Source organism: Macrosteles quadrilineatus, unplaced genomic scaffold, assembly GCF_028750875.1.
Source record: "Macrosteles quadrilineatus isolate MER2022 unplaced genomic scaffold, UCM_ALF_1.0 Scaffold_3__2_contigs__length_128488019, whole genome shotgun sequence".
NCBI lineage: Eukaryota > Metazoa > Arthropoda > Insecta > Hemiptera > Cicadellidae > Macrosteles > Macrosteles quadrilineatus.
The window spans coordinates 111,284,531-111,306,114 of record NW_026542596.1 but is presented as its reverse complement, the minus strand read 5'-3'; the positions used below and the strand labels follow the sequence as shown (position 1 = coordinate 111,306,114).

The 21,584-nt window shown below is 31.5% G+C and overlaps 1 protein-coding gene across 1 annotated transcript in view; it reads right to left on the bottom strand.

Moving 5' to 3' along the window:
* LOC128989838 (uncharacterized) overlaps positions 1-21,266 on the bottom strand; it is a 360,429-nt gene extending 339,163 nt beyond the window's left edge. Inside the window, exon 1 of the mRNA XM_054411911.1 lies at positions 20,979-21,266. Coding sequence (XP_054267886.1) covers positions 20,979-21,137 — 159 coding nt within the window. The 5' untranslated portion in view covers positions 21,138-21,266. The remainder of the gene's footprint in view (positions 1-20,978) is intronic.
* Between the last annotated feature and the right edge of the window lie 318 nt (positions 21,267-21,584).

Genomic DNA, 21,584 nt, shown 5'->3' with positions numbered 1-21,584 from the left:
AGTAGTTCTATGCACGAACAACTCACTAGACCGACCGTTTTCCTTTTGATAGAGCTGAATCCAGATTAAACTCAAATGAGTACAATTGTGAAACCTAAGCTAATAAAACTTATATTGGCAAAATTTATTTTTTTATTCCAGTATAAATAAAACTATAAAATATAAAATCTCCGTAAATTCAATAAGTGTTGCTATTACTTATGAACAAGTTTTAGTTACTAACGCTATATCTCTGCAGTTTTTAACGAATGAAAGTATTTCGGTGTATTTAATCTGATAAAACACTCGAGCCCGTGGTTTGTTCAGTTAGTATTTTAAGTCTTTTATCCAAAGCCGCTCTCCAGCGAAGCTCCGTACTCTTTGTTTACTTTTATCGGCATTGTGCCTTTTAATTACTGATTCGCAGCCAACTCTGAGTTTACTGTAGAGGCTCGGCTCGTTCTAATCATTTATTTATATAAGGGAAGATACTTGGAAATGTTTTCCACTAAAGTTAGGAACTTTTTCGGTTTAGAGTCTTTGTAATTTGAAATTGCATTATGCGGTAACAAGTTAAAGTAAGTAATCAAATTGATTATAATTTTGTTTATTGAATTCACACCGTACTAAAGTTTTCACTGTATTTTAGTTACACAGTATACATGAAAGTAAGCTATTTAATATAAACGAAAGCTCACCCGGTGGGCGAAATCTCGACCAAAAGTATGTATTGTGCAAACTTCTCTATTTTCACCCCACGCTGTAAATAAAATATTTGATTGGACTTTTTTCCATTTGTTTTGATTTACTGTTTATATTTTGTTGTTATTTCGTCACCAAAATGGCAACCCATAGGGTCCAGGATAATAAAAAATCTATATATAAAAGCCAAAAGTCTTATATATATATATTTTTTATATATCTTATAAAATACGGAAAAAAGAATATTAATGCAAAATAATATTTATTATCAATTTTTTTTATACATATATTTTTTGTAACATTGACAATTTTAGTGAACACTGTTTTTGTGTTGTGTCAAAACGAATAATGTTCATGAGAGGTTGGCTGATATTATTATTCAGATTTTATCCCCGAAGCCTAGTACAAATTATGGTAATATCTTGTATAAATTTGGATTCTAAATATATTCACCCAATAGTTACTCAGAGGCAATATACAGAAATAACCCTTCAACTGTACCATTCCCAGGGTTGCTTTCCTCATGTTTTATTTTCACAGAACGGATCTTTTTCACGCTCGTAAACCAAGAAAACTACTTGATCCCTTCAGAATGGTCGGATTCTACTTTCAATAAAATTTAATACTTCAACTATAGAAGAAAAATCTTCACTGGTTGACTGGTTGGACTGTTGTATTATTGACCTGGACACCAGTGTTCCCTGTCAAAGTCACACCAATCACTTAAGCACTTTAGCTATGTGATACTTAGTGACTCATTTATCAAATGATTTGAGCCTACCTTAAACTTTCTCCTATATAGAAAAAAATTTACCAAAAAATAAATTCAAACTTTGTCTCTCGACATGGAGCATTTCCCTTTTTTAAATAACCTTCACTAAAATCACTTGGACATGAGTCTACAAAAGGGAAATTATGTGATGTCGAATGTGTTTAAAAAAATACGACATCGATAAAAAGAATAATATTTTTTTAGAGCCACTGTTAGCTTTTGTACTACCAGGCAACCTTTAAAGTGTGTTGATTAATTTTGTATGACCTCGAACCAGACTTAAGTATGTACGTATTATTAAAGAAATAAATTAGTTAAGTACCAATTTACATGAGTATTTGAGATGATATATTACACGAATTTTATCATAAGCAAGTAAGTAATTTTATAGGCTAAGGTTGATCCTTAAATTAATAGTTCATTTATTTAATTTCGTTCAATAAACTAAAACGAAATACAATACGGAAAACCAGCCTAACATATTGTGTTATTGAACGATTTACAGGTTTATTTTTTATAAATATCTAGTAGGACATTTTACAAAAGTATGGCTGTACGATTTTTTATGATAAGTTATTTCTAACTTTAATTGAATAAACAAACTAACATCGGTTTTGAATTACGGTGAAAACAAAAATTAGTGGTGGGTATAAACAGCATGAAGCCTTAAAATAAACGTCATCTGAAAGAGAAAAGAAGCAAATAGGACTGACTGAAGATCGAGGGTCCAAACTCATGAATAAAATCAATCGTATCACTTCCACCCTGTAACATTACTTTTGTCGTTATTAATCCATTCAACGTGTAAAATTATATAAATTGGACTTTTTGACAGACACTGCGACAAAATCCTCCACTAACTTTTAAATTGTTTACGATTTAAAAAAAGGTGACTATATAATTGGTTAAAACTGTATTTTTTTAAGGTATGCAATATACATTTTGAGTATTAGAAGGGTCGGGAGTTTTTTGGGGTTTTAGTTTCCTGGTGTTTTGAGCTCGGGAATTCTGTCATTGGTTCAGGCCTGGGGTTAAATCTTCCCAATTAATTTAGGTATCCAAAATTACCCTTACCTCATGGCTCAGAACCCAAATATAGATCAAACTATACAAATCGAATACAAATATAGGTTTTTGTATTTTCTTTGGAAAAACTATGTTAACATATTAATTAATCATTAATTGAAACGTATATTATAGTGTTGCAGTTGTGCAAACCTATTGATTTACAAATCAATAGATAACTATAAGTTAAAGATGGATTATGGCCGATTTTTTTTGCGATTTGTACCTTATCTGACAGCATAAATATCAAATCCAGAAATGTTCTGATGACAACCAATATGTTCAATGAAATGTAAGAAATCTACGTTTTGACGGGTGCGGTAAAAAATCAATGGATTCTGACAGCAAGCATAATAGCTATGCTGGAACATACACATTGAGGTTTCGCAAATTTTTAATTTTTGGGTGGTTAACATAGAGAGTTTAGAAATAGAAAAAGAGAAACTCTCGATTATCCACAAAAAACGTTTACATCTCCTGTATTCCAGAATCGTAGAAATGCAGCGTAACAGACTTCGTGAATTATCAGTTTACTGGTACCTATTTAGTTTCGTGCAAGAAAAACTAGATCAGCTCCTACCAAATAATCTTAACACACCTTGAACTTTCACAAACTCAAGAAAATGTCCATGTTAATTATGTTTAAAGGTAAATAATTAAAGTAGTTTAATTGTTTAACCAGCTTTTATAGGAAAGTTCAGTATACTACTGTAATAGAATTGCCGTTTCAGAATTGAAGATGCATTATTTACGACTAGATTGGTATAACGAATGGGGAGAGAATTAATTATGAGGCCTTAATGAAACGTTTTCTGTAGGGACTCACTTGTACATTTTTAACCTTATCCAAACACTTGAAAGTGAATGTCTCAAGGGCAAGGGGAATCCCCTTCTTGAATAGTTTGTTTTGCTTAGTGGTTATAGTGCTCACCTAATAATTTAAACGTCACTTTTGATGGGATGAATTAACTCATAAATTTGTATGATAGATTTAGGAACTAAAACTGAGAAAGAACAATAAACTTCACAGAATCAAAAATGGCAAAAGGATCTTTTAAAAGGTTGTATTTGAATTAAATCTCCCCTACACATGTTCACTAACAGTATGGATGGCTACCTTAGTATTACAAAGTCCAAAGTCAATGAGTATAGTCTTGGTTTATTATATTGTATATGCAGCTACTAGCTAATTGAATAAATAACAAGAAGCCAAACAATTTATATATACTTACACTAGGTCTAGTAAATAGCGTAAATTTATTGGTAAACAGTAAATCTTGAATTTAAAGGCTAAGGAAACATTTTTTTTTTCATAAAATACATTCATATTATAAACTTGGGCCTCCATTAAATCCTAAAACAATTTCGCTGAGTTTATTTAAGAAACTCATAAAAATATGAATGAGCTGTACCAACATTACAAACAAAGAAAACAAAAGCACAAATACAACATGGATTATGAATTTCTCTAAAAGCAATTTGCGTTTTAATCCGTTGGAATGTTTGCGCGGAGTGGTCAGTTATTCAGCCCTTTTATGTGGGGCGATGCAGGCTCGAATTCCTATCTATTTATCCAACATTCGGCTTTGTGTGCTCAAATTATAGACCCTTTAAGTTAAATTCAGTCTGTAATGTACATTTACAACCCCTTTTAAGCCCATTTGATGGAATAATGGGTGGTTGGTTAATTAAAGATGTCTGAGTCTATATAAGGTATTTGATTACTGTGAGAGACCATTTTAAAATCGAAATGTATTTATTGTTATACGTCGAAGGGGATGTAAAATTGCAAACTATAGATGTGAGAGTGAGGCATATACTCGTGTTGGCATTTTTAATACGTTGTAAATTACTAGTTGCATTCTGGTTAAAACTAATATAATAAAAAATAAACCACTACTTGATAGCAACACCTGGCATGCAAACGTACTTGGAAATGACTAATTAAATTCTGGTTGGGTTTCGAAGTTCTAATTACACTCTAAACATTGAAGTCAGCTAAGCAAACTAAACGTGTGGATTCAACTGTGTAGACAAACATGCACGACAAATATTCAATCTGATGAAGTCTATAGACTTGGTCTAAATGAGAACTCCATTGAGACGTGATACGGTTTAAATGCCTCGTCTGCATTCTTCAAATTTAACTTATAATTGTTTACATAAATTTAACACTGCACATTCAAAAACTGAAATAGAATTCCACTTTTATACTAAACAAAAGGTTTAACATGGAGTACCCCATCTGGCCATAAATACCCCCATGCTCGTATCTTTACGATAAGGCTTAGAACGGCTGTCAGTTGCCAAAAGAAAGTCAAGTAGGAGAAATATGGAAGATCACAAGCTGGATCTCATGAATAAAAACCATCGAATCGATAGCCGCTCATTCAAGACACCTCACGCTTCGTATTTACATTTCTTTGAAAAGAAAGTTGGAATAGAACCTTACAACACTAAAAATAATAATTACTTTCTTAATTATTTTCTAAATATCTCTGTAAGCCTAATAAGTACATTTTTGTGACCACAGGTGTTGTATATGCACCTGATGAAGTAACTGTAGCCTGTTATTTCTTGAACTCAAAGAAACATCCGTCAAAAACAGTATTGTGTGCATATAACTTATCCATTCAACTTGCCTTATAAGATGGACGTGTTTATTAGGTACTTTATTATTGTTCTACAATTCAACTCGTTAAAGTAGCTTACTGTATACAGTACTTTTGCTTGAATTTTAATCACTTGGATAAAAGGTTAGGGTTAAAACTTCCTGTACTATCAATCTATTTATCTTCAAACATAAGAGTTATTAGCGAATTTCCCTATAGGGAAGTAACTATTACCGTAGGTCTCATGGTAAGACCTAGGCCCGGGACCGATTTACTTTTTCATTTTGATGTCCCCAGAGGCCAAAAATTCGTTCAAATTTTTATATATCTATATATATGTATATCCACCCGCACGATAACTTGAGTAATTTTTGTCCGATTTTGATAAAATTCGGTTTGAAGGTGTAAGGCGGGATAAACTTGAATGAGTTTGCGAACCAGCATGATCGGACTATGGGAACGGGGGTAAAAATAGGTATTTCTCATTTTTGACCCTAAAAACACAAAAGTTCACAATTTCTTTTTAAACCATTTTGTAGAGCTTAAAAAAACAAATAATTTTGTATATTGAAGCGTTATTATGCGCCTAATTGTTAGTGAAAAAATTCAAAAAAAAATTTAATTTTAAAATTCCTATGTTATTCTTACGGAGAATAAGTCAACTGTTGTAGTTTGCTTGTTTATGAACATATTTTGATCATATTTGGAAAATACATTAATTTCTTACTAAACCACAGTAGGTACCTTTTAACATTTTGCATTAAAAAAACTTGTTTACCCTCCCTGTTGCAGCAAACCTAAGTACTCATTAAACTAATTCTGTTTAAATAGGGAATAAATGTGATATTTTTAAGGAGACATTTTAGTTTAAATCCAATCAGGCAAATGGAAATTCGCTAAGTCTACAGGTTTCCTGCGGCGGGGGTATTTTTAGACATGGAGAGGGGAGAGGTCAATTTGGTACCAGGGAGTATTTAACTGACATATATCTACGAATACTTGGAAACTAATGGTAATTAGTAGTATTCGGTGGTAAACTAATGGTAATAAGAAATCCTCTCTAATAAAATTATGGCAGTTGGTTTGAAGATAAGAAATAAGAATAAGACACTATTGCTAAGTGACTTTTGTTTGATTTATCTCATAAATATATCATTGTAACGAGCTCTCATTATAATTTTTTAAATTTGACTGAAAAAAAAAAAGAATTGGTTGTGATTTCATTGTTACTAATTCTAAATTTGGTTGACTATATAGTAATAAACTTAAATAAACTTGATAAACAATAATATAAATAAACTTTATAAGTTTATGGTCAAGAAAAATTATTGTAAAAATTGGATTATTCTTAGAGCATTGTCGTAATTATTTTATATTTATCCGCCGCAAAATGTATGATAGTCCTAATAAGTAATTTGAAAGAATTTCGTTTAGTGTTTTTGTTTATTGAGATATATGAGCGATTATGTCATTTGGGACACATTCCAAGCTGCATATGACAAGAAAAAATTTCTCAAGTTCAAAAGTTTCAAAAGTTTTCTCAAGCCAAATTCTTTTTCGAATCAATATCTTAACTTAGCTTATGTTACAAAGTTAAAAAGTAGTAAGTCTGGAAAGAAAGTGGAGGGTTGTTATATGTTTACACAGAAAGAAATTCTATGAACTAATTGTTGGCAAAAATAGTTTTACAATAAATTATATTTAAGTATATTTTTTTATTAAGTTTTCATAGGATTGAAGTACAACAGCAATAATAAAACACGACGAATCTATGTGCTATAAATAATTGAATGAAAACGATGGAACCAAGAATGATTGTTTGATACTACTAGATAAACGGGTTTTGTTCCTCCGCCATTTGCAGACCGAAATCTTCAATTTATCTCGCCAAGTAATCCCGTACTGATTGCTGCATTTATTGGAGTCACCCTCGTGATTTACTTTGCACAAATTGCATTTACATAGAAGAGTTCGACTTTCAATACTACTAATTAGTCAATCTCAATTTGTGCAGAAACGATTGTGCGATATTTCCTAACATGCTATTGTGTTTTTGAATTATGAATAAAGTCAAGAATCACTTTGAAAATAGTTCAAACTTTGAAATTATACCTAGTTTAATAACATGAATATATTAAATATGTTAGCAGCTTTCATAAAAACCAACAAAAATCGTTAGACTTATTAACCATCAGTATTTAGTATGAAAAAAAGTGTTGGAAAAGTAAATATAAATTATAATGTAGCTCAAATTTTCACTCATCGACTACTTGCATGTCTTCATTTTATAATTTTAGTACCTATCGTTATAGTGTGTTTCGCAGACTCAAAAGGACACCTTAAAAAACTAACTTTTTAATTTGTGATAAAACCATGTGTTAAACACACCCCATAAACTTTAACTAACTTATCCCAACCAAATTTGATCTAACCTTGACTAATTGTAAGAACTAACTGTAACCAACTCTTCATAAAAGATTCATCAAAAAGTGAATTTGTTCAACTTTGCTTGATTAAAAAAAGGTTTACCTACCTGTTTTTAAAACTGAACGCTTAAAACATTTTAATAAAATATAATAATTTTGTTTACTAAAATATATTTTTGAGATACACAGAATTGTTAGGATAACTATTTATGACCATACTTCATTTTCTTTCCCTTCAATTTCCACTATAGTATTACTAAAAAAAACATACAATTTAATTTTCATCTCAGGTTATATATGTTACCACTTAAGTATACGTTTTTTAGTCAATTATTTTAACAAAAAAAACAGAGCACTTGCACACATGCAATTGTAACATACGTCCGTTTTGAATGTTTCATAACTAGCACATACTACAAGAAAAGTTCTCTTTATCTAGAATACTAGAGCGCAAAGTCAAAGCTTAAATGAACTGTTAACCGTTGTTTTGACAACCAGTTTGCCTTTGCTTTGTTGTTCTCCGCTAATCACGAACAAAAGTAACTTTAACTTTGTTAGGACGATCCTTGTTAGAAAGTTTGGACAAAATACCGCCTGCAGCTTTATAATCAGAGGTTATGAATAACGTTCATTTTCTAACATGGAAATTTAACCTTTTACAAGAGCAAAACACATTTTTTACCACACTATACCCTATTACCACTATTCACCACAATAATGATGCACACTGATAGTCAACACAACTACAACTTTAAGGTTATGTGATGAAATTATTTGAGGAATGAGCAAAAATAATAATAAATATAGTTCCTAGGCAGCGGTGACAATAAAACAATTCTATTGCAATGAAATTCTGAATGTAGTACAATCGGCAATAGTTATAAGTATGCATAAACAATTATTTAGGAATAATTGTAGGAATTATCTATGGTATGCATACGTTTGTATTCAGAATCTTACAACTACTACTTAACATACAAAAATAACTATACCTGATCAAAATAATAATTTAAATATCCCATAAAGATTAAAGCCAGTTTTTTTAAAGATTTTAAGCTAAAGAAAATATTTTTTGTAACTATTAAAGTGAAAAGTTTCATGTTCTAGTGTTTACCATTTATAATATTCAAACCATTAGGTAAAAGTAATGAAGCCACTTCTTTACATTGTTGGGGTCAAAGATAAATCAATTGGTCTAAATATCTCAAAATACCTCTTTATATTTTTCTAACTTATTCAACAACAGCAATCCAATAAGTCGCAATATCCAAGTGGGGGTTAAGCAAGCACAAACGGTTACAACGGAGGTAAATAAGTCATCGTTAAGCGAATCCTCCAGGCTAAGTTGGCGAGGCAATAAACTCTGTAATTTTGCTTTATCGTCCCATAAAGCCATCTGGAAGCTGAATGTCATTTCCTTTAAAACAACGTTCATAAAACGGATGAAACTTTTCTTGAAGTAGTTTATGATTCGACAGATTTGTTTATATGAAAATTGAGTTAATGCTTTGTGGCTATTGTCGTTTACCAACATGACAGATTTTAGTATAAACTAGCTGTGTGCCCGTTCTACGCACGGGGATCTTATAGTAGTCAGTTGAATGTGACAAAAATCACAAAATGTGTTGGGTTTTTGGACATTTGTAACTTTATTTCTTAAGTAGGTAAGCCATGTATTCCATGGAAAAGTTCCGGTATCAAGGATCGTCATCGAAAAGGTTGTTATGAATAAATAGGTAGGCGTACGTACCCAAGAGATGGGCTATGGGCCTATTGGCTGTATGGTCCAGCGATTGCATCACATGGTGAGTAGAAACAGAAAGTGACACATTGGAAAAACGAGTTTAGCATCATCCGTATACCTCTATTTCTTACAATCACCCACTGCAGTTGTGATTTTTTTACTTTACACTTTACACAATCGCCATTGAAGCGCCGCCAGTGAGTAGAAACCTTGTTTGTAAGCTATTGCTGACGATCATTAATAAATTCAAGTTTCCCTATACAACACTGATTCAAGGTCTTCTTTCTGGTTATCAAAACTCAAGAACAATTTCATACACAAATAATCTCTGGTTCCTGACCTGGATGATGCCTAGCTATTTAATTGCATTTACGGTTACACTATAATATTGCACTTGCGATCAATTAAATCCGTTATGTAAGAAAAACTTTTTTAATCTCACTTTGTTTGGGATTTGCTTTCAAAACATGATCAGAAATGATTGCGGTATTTGTAAACAACATTTGTAAACATATCAGTGACAGCTAAAAAAAAAAATCTTGATCCGAACAGCTGTTCGTTATTTCATAGATGATTATTATGTGATAAAAATTGACCGAAAACTTGGCAAAAATCGCACAAAACTGCATTTTTGAAGGTCCGTAATTTTATTTACAAAGTAGTGAGGCCATGTTTTAATGGCTAAAGACACTCTCGCCAATCCAGTGAATACATTAAAATAACTTGGATCTTGATAGGTACTCTCGTTTTCATGGAGAATATTGCGTAAAATGCCATCTTGGGTGTTACAGAAAGACAGACAGACAGACAGAAATAGAGATAAGACTTGTTCTGCTTCTTTAATGTATAAAACGTAAAAATAACCTAAAAATATATAATTCTGAGCAATGTACAGACAAAACTCTAATTTTATTTATATAGATTGCAACCATTTTTTAACCTTTTAGGGAACTACATAACCTATACTTTAGCAATTTAGTTTAATGCTTAGTCAGTTTCATCACATGTTTGATTTAATAACGGCTTTTTGCAGTAATTTGAAATTCGATCAATTGATTAATGACTTAAAAACCTAATTAGAAAAAGGTTAAATTGTTTAAATTGAAATATACAAATGAAATAAAAATTATAGTAACAAAGAACATAATAGTTGATTAAGCTGCTTCCAAAGTAAATTCCATTACCAACATGGGTATAGTTGTACATCAAAGGGACGGAGGTGAATAATGAAGACCTAATTGATTTCCCTTCTTAGTTTGTTTTTGGGTCGTGAATACTTTAAATAGCAAACTCTTAAAACCAATTATTGAAAGGAGGGTTCGGTACGAGTTGATATCCGCCGGCGAATTTGGTTTCAATTACTAAAGTTTTCTTAATGAACACTCTATCGATTTGACAAATCATCTATGTTTTGAGAAATTAATTTAACTTTGAATGTGTTACTTTTGGCTTGTACAGAAAAATTTTTCATCACTACATTAGTCTTTGGGTTTGTCATATAATTGAAAATTATCCCATTAAAACTTAAACATTTAAATCTGCACTTTTAAGGAGGTGCAATCTTTGACATTTTTCATTTTGTTTATCAAACTGGTTATTGTAATGCCCACGTTATACGAATATTAGATACCGTAAAGTATTTTTTTTACAGTAAAACAAATACAAAGATTCTCAAGTGGATTTACTCCTATATACTTTTACCATTTTGTTTATATTATAGTATAGCAATATTGTTTGGTATTTAGTGCCATTCAAATCTGTACTTGTATCAAAGCCAGTTGAACAGTAAGCGTTTTTAATGAATAAAGGCAACTTAGGATGGTAATGTTGCTAAACTATAACAAAAGGCCTAATAGTTCAAACATATTTATGATACAAAACAAATAAATACATGTTACATAGAAACAATCATAATTCAAAATAACATAATAAAGTTAGTTTAAATCATACTTTTCAAATTTTGTTCGTTTGCAAACTTGATACCAACAAAACAATTTCAATGAAGATCCAAAATCCCGTCTTAGAGTCTTAAGGCAATCAAGGGTTCTAAATTAATTCATATTTTTGGAAATATACGGTTATGCAATTCAGAAAATATATTTGTTGGAACATATTTCTTTTTACCTACTTATTATTGCTTTTCCGATTCAATGTGACATTTGTATGCTTGCAATTGTTCAGTTTATTTTACATCAAATATCGCAGCAGAAAACAGTAGCCAGTTTCCGTGGAATGATAAATGATAATAGTTACCTGATAAGAATTCACTATACCAAGGTGTAGACAAATGGCGTCCAAGTAATAAATTAGCTCAGAGTCGCCAACGATTCGGAGGAGCAGCGCTACCATTTGTCTCCAGCTAAACCTTACCGATTGGCTCACTTTATCATGAGATTCATGTTGATATATTCTCCGTTTAACTTTAAAGGTTGGGTACAGGATTTAGTATTTTTTATAATTCAAATAATAATTGCTGACCCAATGAACAATAAATGATTAGAGTATTTGTCCTGAAATAACTGAGTGAATAGTTCAGCTTTCAAACTTCTTAATCTTAATTGAATGAAACCGAAAAATGTGATCAAGTTATGTTAGTAGGTTGTATTTACAAATTGTTCTACAGCTTAACTCAGTTTTCGGTACATCATAAAGTCAGGCTACAAAGGTCCACACCGATGTATAATCTCAATTATCTAAATACAAATTTACTAAGAGCAACCCTAACGTTGACAGTTTCACAAACATTTGATGTATCTGTAGTGATTAAAAAAACAAATTCGATTTGTACTTTTTTACAATTTAGTCCTAAAACATTTACCTTGACCTAACTTAATCGTACGAGTTCTTACAAAAGGTTGCTTATTAATTAATTCACACAAACTATTTGTAACAATTTTTTATGTCAGGTAGAAGATTTAAGTTTAAGGAAGAGTTCTTTAGATCCAAGTGGGGTAACAGTGTGGTTGAGAGGCCTAAATTGTGCAAAAAATAGCTCAAAGTATAATTCTCCCTACAGGGAGGCTAAATAAAATATATTCCTTAACATTATCTTTTCAACCTGACCTAACCACTACTGTATACTAATATGTCTAGTCTTCCAAATTAAATGCGAATTAAATTTAAAAAGCCCCACATAGGATCTCAGTGGTAGCGTCTAGAACTTATTAGTATGTGGCATTACTAGTTCAAGTCCGGCACTGCTGTCATCATTGTCTCGGCCAAGTTATACAGGACTGTACAGTACGTCAATATCATAAGATTACCAAAAGACCAGTAGGTGAATGACCATGTGTTTGAGGTTTCATGAAAAGAATAATCATAGAATACATTTTTTACACTCTAAAACATGAAAGTGTAACCTTTCTATTGCTCCAAAATATTTCAAAAGTAGGCTAAAATTGTAATCGTCCTAACGGAAATGATATGTCAAACAGCTGTTTAAGTAACACAAACAATCAAAGCTGGGTCAGCAAACATGAAGCAGTCATTAGTGAGTTCACAAAGTTAAGTTAACGACAGTAATTAACCCAACAAACCCGTGGAACTCAAACAAGAACATTCTGAGAATATAGGGGCATGACTCGACAAGCAAACATTCGACTGGCTGCTTTCATTTACTAATTGTATTTGATATTCCGAATGAAAATCAAATGAATGAAGTTTTACGCCATGGAGGGATAATATTTTTTGCAGGCGTCCTTGTTAAAATTTGGAACAGCTGTTTTCTAAGAGTACATGCTAACACCCAGTTTTAATAGTGCAGGTATTTTCTTTTGGTCTCAAAAATCATTACATTGACGGTGTGTTAAGCTGAATAAGAAAATGAGTGTTTTTAAGAGAGGTCTTTTGAATTAAGCTTTAGCTGGTTCTACGAGTATTTTGCTTAGTTTGTAAAAAAAGAATTTCTTATTTCAATATTTATTTCATACAGCTGATCCAAGGAAATTAAGTATAACATTTCACACAACTATGTGGCAAGTTTATTTATTCTAGATCCCATAATCGTTGCTGTATCAACCCTGGCTCTGCTTTCGATTAATTAAACTGTTAAAGTTATGAAAATAATGTTTTTGATATATTTTCATGTAAGCAGTAGGACAACTACAATGTAGGTTATACTTTTTCGTATAAATTAAGTGGCTTTCTGTTAATAAATTCAAACTACTTAACAAGTGTTTGGATTAGGTGTTATAGTACATCTTCCCCTTGCGAAGCACGGGTACAGCAGCTAGTACCTATACAACTTAATTTACGTTAAATGCTATTCAACGTAAAAATTTCCCGATAACATAATAACTCAATGACTTAATATTTACATTAGGAATCCATATTTCAATAGATACATTTGTTATTATTGTGTAGCTGTATTTTGAATGTTATACCTTGTCATGTCAACAAACATTTATTTACAAGCTTTAGATAGGTTTCGTGACCCAATTATGATGTTTTAAAGTTTTCCGTGTTTTAAATTAGAAACATTAATATACATCATATATTCTAAACTATCAACTACCATATTCAGTACCACTAGGATTTAATGTTTATATTTGGCACAACCACAAACACACGTAATCACAAAACATCGACGATCTCATCATAACGAAAAAAATGCAACGACGTATATTTCAACAGTACCAAAAATTCGAAAACAATTGAATCTTTATGCAATGATGATTCTGAGCAATATAAACTTTTACGTAATAAATCACAAGTTACGAGACAGAGCCATGTGTGGATCCGTGGATCTCTTGGGGGATTCAGTTAATGCACGAATGAGCATTTGAGCAGTGACGCCAGTTCAAACAGCACATCACATTGTTGGTGTCTGCAATATTGACTTATCATTACCCTGCGGCAGTAGCACGATCTGCCCCTCCCCCCTCCCTCACCATCCCCCACACACACACTACTCCAACTTACGGGCTGTCGTCAATTGTATTGAAAATTTTGGGATTTTTTTGCAATTGTGGGATTTAGTTTCTATTTTATTCTATAACAATTGTACTAGCGAATTGAAGTGGGGGTAACATTATTTTGTGCGGTGTATAATAATAATATAGCTAATCAAATTATTCAAAGAAAGCAATGAATATGTTTAGGAACAGAATAAACACCCTTAAAAGATTTTACATTTAATTTTTTGTATGATTTGTTTACTGTTAGATTTTCTAACAACCAAGTTTGTTTATCGAATTATTGGTTAAAGTTTATCTGTGGCCTTTATTTCATTATGCAATAGTACACTAAGCCACAACGCATAAAGGATGTTTTAAACGATAATAGCCTTACAACATTTCAGGTTTGAATTTTATCTCCCAACAGTTTATAACTTGTATTTAAAACGTCTAAAGTCGAGCTATGTATAGAATAGAACTAGTTTTATTTTTTATGATTATAAACATCAGTTAAGTAAAAGAAAAAAAAACATGAGTGTCTTAGTGTTAATTTTTTATCATAGAAAACTCTCACAAACAGAAACAACGTTTTATCAAAATTTAGGCTAAATTTGGAAAAGCTATCAAATACAAACGCCCAAAAAATACTTCTTACATAGTCACTTTTATTTACAGTTTCTTGTCATACAGACTCTTGAATAAAAATTCCAAATATCACTTAATATTAGTAATTTACAAAAACATTTATCAACCTTCCAAACCATTCTCCTCAATTGAGCATCTGGTTGAAAAATACACATGCGTATCCCATTGAAACGAACGTGTTTTTGCACCAAACAACAATATCGGCTCGAGTCACTGTCAGTTTCAGTAAATAAAACATCAGTTCCATTGAATCGGTTCACTGACTTTCCTTCGCTTTATTCACAAAACGCCATTTGATCTCTATTATTCCGGTTAGATGTACTGCAAATAGAACAAATAGTACAGTTTGAACCTGTTTAGCGATTGTTTAGATAAATATATAAATAAAAACTTTGTCACTACCATAATTTAGCTAACATTTTGTAATTTGTACCAGTTTCGAAACGTTCTGTATTTCTCTTCACTTGTTTCCTGTGATTTCTCTGGTGGCATGTGATTAGTTACCTCTAAACCTATTTTTATCAAATCATCAGTAATGTTAGGCATACTTCGAGCAATTCCAAACACGCACTTTGCTAAAAAATACAGCAAAATAAACTGATGCCCGTTTCTGTATTCATTTAGATTGTGCAACAATGAAAACAGCTGATTTCAATCATTAAAATAAACCTAACAAAACGCTCTAAGGTGCTTGGGAAACAACTACTTTCATAACAGTTGATATCAGCTGTTATCGAAAATAGTTACTTTCGGTAAGGAGTGATGATAAAGGTTTATCATTAAGGTAAATTTAGTACAATTAGACAACATATACTAATTGGTCTCAAACAATATATTTGATGTAGTCTTAATCTAAATAATTACAAATGGAATCCTGTACTTTATTACCCAATAATAAACATAATAAAAGTCCAACTTATATATATTATATTAAGAATAATATTGGGTTTATGTAAGTTTGCAAGATTATCCAGGTGGATACAAAATATGGTTGAACCAACTGATCTGAAATTCTACTCAAAGGTAGTCCTAATACCATAGCTTTGAAGTTTTTTGAAGTAAATATTTATTAGCATCCAAGAAAACAAAATCAACTATAATCACATTAAAATATTTAACTAGTAACAGCTGAATCACACTATAATGATTAAATAAAGCCCAGTTTTATCTATAATCAATCGTACAATTAATTGCGCAACTTTTATGAAGAACTATATTATTCTCTTCTTATGCCGACCAACTTTCTTTATAACGGTTTAAATGTGATTTGTAATTTAACAGTTGTTCCTCTAGTTGAATGTCTAACCAGAGGATACAAATTTAATGAAAATGCATTTATTGTCATACAGCGCCATAAACAATGTTTTTTTTTATAAATTCGTTGCGGGTTTAAAGTAGCATTTTCATTCTCTAGGAAGTGAAAAGCCTTTTTAGTCCCTAGAAAGCGAAAGTCAGCTGTTGTAAACAGTTATAAATTTCGATTGTAAGCAATAACATGGATCAAAATATTATTTTTCGATTGATTAAATCGGTTGTAGATTATGGATGCATTACTGTAAATAGTTCGACATATCGATAGTGTGCTGATACATATCGATAGCCTAGTGTGCATTAACAAACACAATCGTAATAGACCAAAAGATTGAAACAGCTGCTTGCTTACATTAGCAAAATTGACTACAAGCTAGAAGTCATTTTGAGAGTCTATCTTTACATGAAAAGTGTTTTCGTTTTTTTAACTTAGTTTGTTAATTTTGCAATATGACGAAAAATACAGTTCATCCCGCGCGCAAAAAGTGTCTCTTCAACCCTTTTTTCTGACCTCGGCTTCGACTCGATCGTAAAACTAAGTCACGGGTTGAAAGGAGACACTTTACACCTTAGTGATGAAATGTATCACCAAATAGACTGCTTTTTGACAACTTATGTGACCTGATTGAGGGAGGTAAATCACTCTTTATTACTATAGATCTAAAAACAACTATTTTACTATAAATTATCGGTTTTATTCACCTGATAGTTGTTCTAAACAAATGTAATTTTGAAAAGGTAAATGGGTATTGTACTGCATTCATTTTTCATCGGAAATTCGTTGTTAAACTGAGAAATTTGCGCACGCACCTCATTGTAATGCTTATTTTAGTTACTATTTTGTATTTGGAATAAACACATTTTTTAGACAAATTATTTTGTCTTTCGGAATCAGTAAAATTTGAACAAATTATTCACTAAATTTAACAAATATATTAAGGTCACAGGAAGTTCATGAAAACTGCTTGGAAGAGAAATGAAAAACAGAACCGGGTGACCTCAAACATAAGAAGAAAATGTCTAAGACAAAAAAACTAAACTCAATCTTTTGTTGGACAACAATAACTGGCAACCAGCTGATACGAAACAAGACTTCATGCTTTGTTCTATCAAATGCCATATAAACCATACTGAAACGAATAATTATTTTCTTAAAATAAACAGGTAAAATAGCTCTTTCACTCTGAAATTCCCTGTATAGTGTAAATTGTGTACTAAAAATCCATTGTAATGTACCAAAATCGCAACCGACACTATCCAATTGTAAACTATTGCATAATCGTAAATAAAATAACAATGTTGGTGTAGTTATAATTGACAGCTAGTTATAACTTCAATGACTTTTAAACATAATTGTGTTACAATTTTGAAAGCTGGGATTTAAGTTAGGTTTGCGTTGCAATAAACTCAACAATTCAGCTTTATTGTCCTATAAGCCATCTGGGAATTGAAGTCATTTTCTTTTTTAAACGACTCGTATGAAACAGGATGTTAATCTCTCTTTGTATTATACCTCTGAGTTAATAACAAATCCACAATGAAACGTGTATACAAGGCAATAAAATATCAAGTGTGAACCAGCTTTAATGGGAAGGGTTAGCCATAAAATGGGTAAATTATGTAGGTGAACTGTATTTTCGTAATATACTGTATATACGCTTCTATACATACAGCTACGTTGTTTTACCGTTATTCTATGAAACAAAATAAATTGTTAAGTTCGGTTTTAGTTTAACATTAAACAGCATAATGCTCTGCTGTAAAATTAAATCATATTTTGCTTTAGAATTTGTAAAAATATTAAATTTAGCAGTTTTAAATGGTCTTCTCGTGTTTTTAAACAGTTTTTTTCCAGAACAAATACACACTGTTTAGTACAAATACATGTTACCAATAATGAACGCAACATGATAAGCAATGGTGTAAATTGAAACCATATGATATTGGATAATAGTACATAGGTGTTATCAGAAATAAACTAAAACTTTACTCTATGTTAGCCTAACTCAAATAAAAGGAACACATAAAAAATGTTCTATCAATATTTTTTCACTTACAACAAAGTAACATTGACAATATGCTGCAAAACGAATCGAAACCTACACGAAAAAACCTTTCAGACCGGAGAAATAATACATTATTATATGTAGTGATAATAATATGTTTTAATGACTAAGGTGATGAATCACAGATATACACGATTTGGTTCTTGCACGGATTAAAAATTATGCAACTCTACTCTACTGTATACTCTTTCCTTTGTGGTTCTAGACATAGAATTAAAAAGAACTATGTAGTTTAACGAGTAAAATATGCAATATAATAATAACAGCTATTTTAATTAACTATTTTGTGATAATATTCATTTTCTCAATTCATGACACAGTATCATATTGTACAAAGCACGAGCCGGTTGGATGGAAGGTCATCGACTGCATTATATTTATTCATGAGCCTTAGATCGCCACCCTACATTTTTCAATACTACTTTCCCTTGATGGTTATCCTTCCCAGTGCGACCTTCCTATCATATAGTTTAAAATACACCTTATCCGAGTGATTTTAAGTGATAAATTCATCATTACTATTTGAAAAATAACATTGTATTTATAGACGCAGAAAACATAATTATAAGAATCTTTTTAAAAAATATTGATGTAAGACCTTTTAAAACTAACAATTATTAAAAGAGCCTATATTTCATCAATATTTTTGAAAAAAATTAAACATGTATTGTATGTATTCTATCAAAATTACTGTATAAAATCTACTGAGAACTAGATAGTGACAATTCTATAGCCTGGCAGAGTTTCAGATACATTGCTTGTGTCTATCCCTATTGTATCACCGCTTCAGATTATAGTAACTACAATCGAGAAGGAAACCGATTTGTATGTAAATTTCACATATTATTCTCAGCTGCTTATCAAGCAAATAATGTGAACAGATTTTATTACAAAGTTTATTGGTTATTCAATTAATGCAGCTTATAAATTGGTAGAAATCGTAATTTTCTATTGAAAATATTACAATGTAACATTAATTACAGAAGCTATTTATTGTGACCAGGTTGATGTTAATATTTCACAATTATTTTATCGTGTCTTTCTAAGCCTCTAGCTTTTATAGTTCTTAGAAGGGTACCAGGTATGGTCCATATGCTGGTTCTATAACAATAATTCATTTTGATAGCAATGTTGTTTTGTAACCCAATGACAGTATCTGGGTGTAGAATTGACCAGCAGTCTTTAGCCTTGAAGAGCACTAAGGTGGACAGAATGGTTATATATAACCATTGTGCTACTCACTCAATTGACCAAACTATAGTGATTAGACAGATTTGAACTTGGACATACAAACCCGAAGGCCCGAGTTCTAAGGGATATACCAACTACACTTCGGTTCAAAATTGGGTACGATCAAGACAGTTTAAGCAAACTACACTTTATTGTTACAGAATGTTTGAATATCAATGATATGCGGTACATCGGTTAAGAGACAACTTAGCCCAAATCCTTTTCTATTCTGATCAAATGACAACATATTTAAACAAATATTTTGTAAACCTCATGAGTCACTGACTACAATTTTTTTATTTCGAAAAAAGTGTTTTAACTCATGTTATTTATAAAATAACCGACCAAATTTGTAAAAACTGTTATCGCTATCTCCAATAACAAGTTCATTTGTGGAAAACAATTATATTTAATAGGAAAGGAAACCAATCTGGCAGCTAAGTGGACCGAACTTAGGTGGTTCTGGCACATATTGATTGCTGGCTGAGCCCTGGGCTCGTTCAATATGGGCACCAGACAAACATTCAAGGAATTTTTATAATGAAAACTCTTCGGTTAGATCAGGTATCGGCAAAAAACGGAATTTATTCGTCAACATCATCAAGTTTATGTAATAAATTTGTTGGTATACATAGCGTGGTATACGCATTTTTGTAATTTATTTTAAACATTACTGAATATTTTTATGTTTGGATGGTTTAAAATCGTATGATTTTTTATCACAACATATGTGAAAAATATAATGTAATATAAAATATACAGGTTATATCCAATTTTATCTGCTTTTATGTGGTACTATAGATGAACTATTAATTTTTAGTCCATACAGAAAGAAAACGATATCACAAACTGTAGTATGTTTTCGTTTATTTAATTTTATTTTTACCCTGGTATTGTGGGTAATAGAAAGTTTTATTTTTAAAAATTTACGACGAGTGTACTTATCTATCTCATTTCATTAGAATGAACATACGTAGAAAAGCCTCCTTAAAGTAGGTGTTTAATACTTTAAAAACGGTTAAAAAGGTACCTAAATCACTGCCTAAAACTTAACATAAATGTGATTTAACTTTTTATCAACAACTTCAAAATAAGGATATATAAAAAACATTTGGCAATAAGGAAAACTATTATTTACGTTTTGTAACACTTTTGTTTGTTTTATATTATACAATTCTGCAATATTATACATTAATAGTTGACATTCTTGGGTTTACACTTTGCACAACTTCAAGAGACACGAAACTATTTATTCTTAATCGAAATATAACATTTATCACGTTAATGGTCCTGTAGCTTTTTACCTCCTACCCCTCATTTTTAAATTAGACTTCTAAGAAATTTCACAAAGTTTAAAAGGATAATGTTCAATCTATCCTGTCTTTCTTGACCTATATCTATAAGTTACAACATAAAAAAATTAAATTTAAACTTTTAAAAATTTCTAGATGTTTTAAAATTAAATTTACTATATTATTTTGTGATTGTTTTATTTGTTATTGAATTTCAGTTGTTGCGGAATGAGCCTTACCTTCTTGATATCTCTGAACTTGAGCCAACCGTCGATGATCGTCTGGTCTGGACTCCCGGGCACCTCCGTCACCAACTCCAAGACCTCCTCATTCTCGGACTCCGTCAGGGAGGAGGGCTCTCCTACACTCCTTGCCGGAGAGTTGTAACTACTATCCATCTCACTGCACACACACACAAACCCGTCACAAACCTCCAAAACTTTGTGTCGTAAGCCACCTCAACACTATATATTAGAAAAACATCACTTAGGATTAGAGAAATTTGTTTTAATTTATTGTGTTTTTGAAACGAAGCCACCGCGATCCCAATGCGAAGTTACCCCCACAGTGTCGCACACCGGTCTAAGCCAAGCGCGTCTACACTACCACCCCTCACTCCCCTTACCACCCCATAGTCGCCACATAGTTAGTATTCATCCTCGCGAATTCTCCTCATCCCTGTAGAACCTAATGAAAAATCCCGCGGTTTTGCCAAGTGTAAGGTTTGTTGCCGTAAACCTCGTATGGAGGTATATTGACTATAAAGCATTATCCTTTGTTATTGTTTAGGTTGTAACCCCGTGATATTGTATTAACCGTCGTAACATGTTTATAGCGTGAGGAGA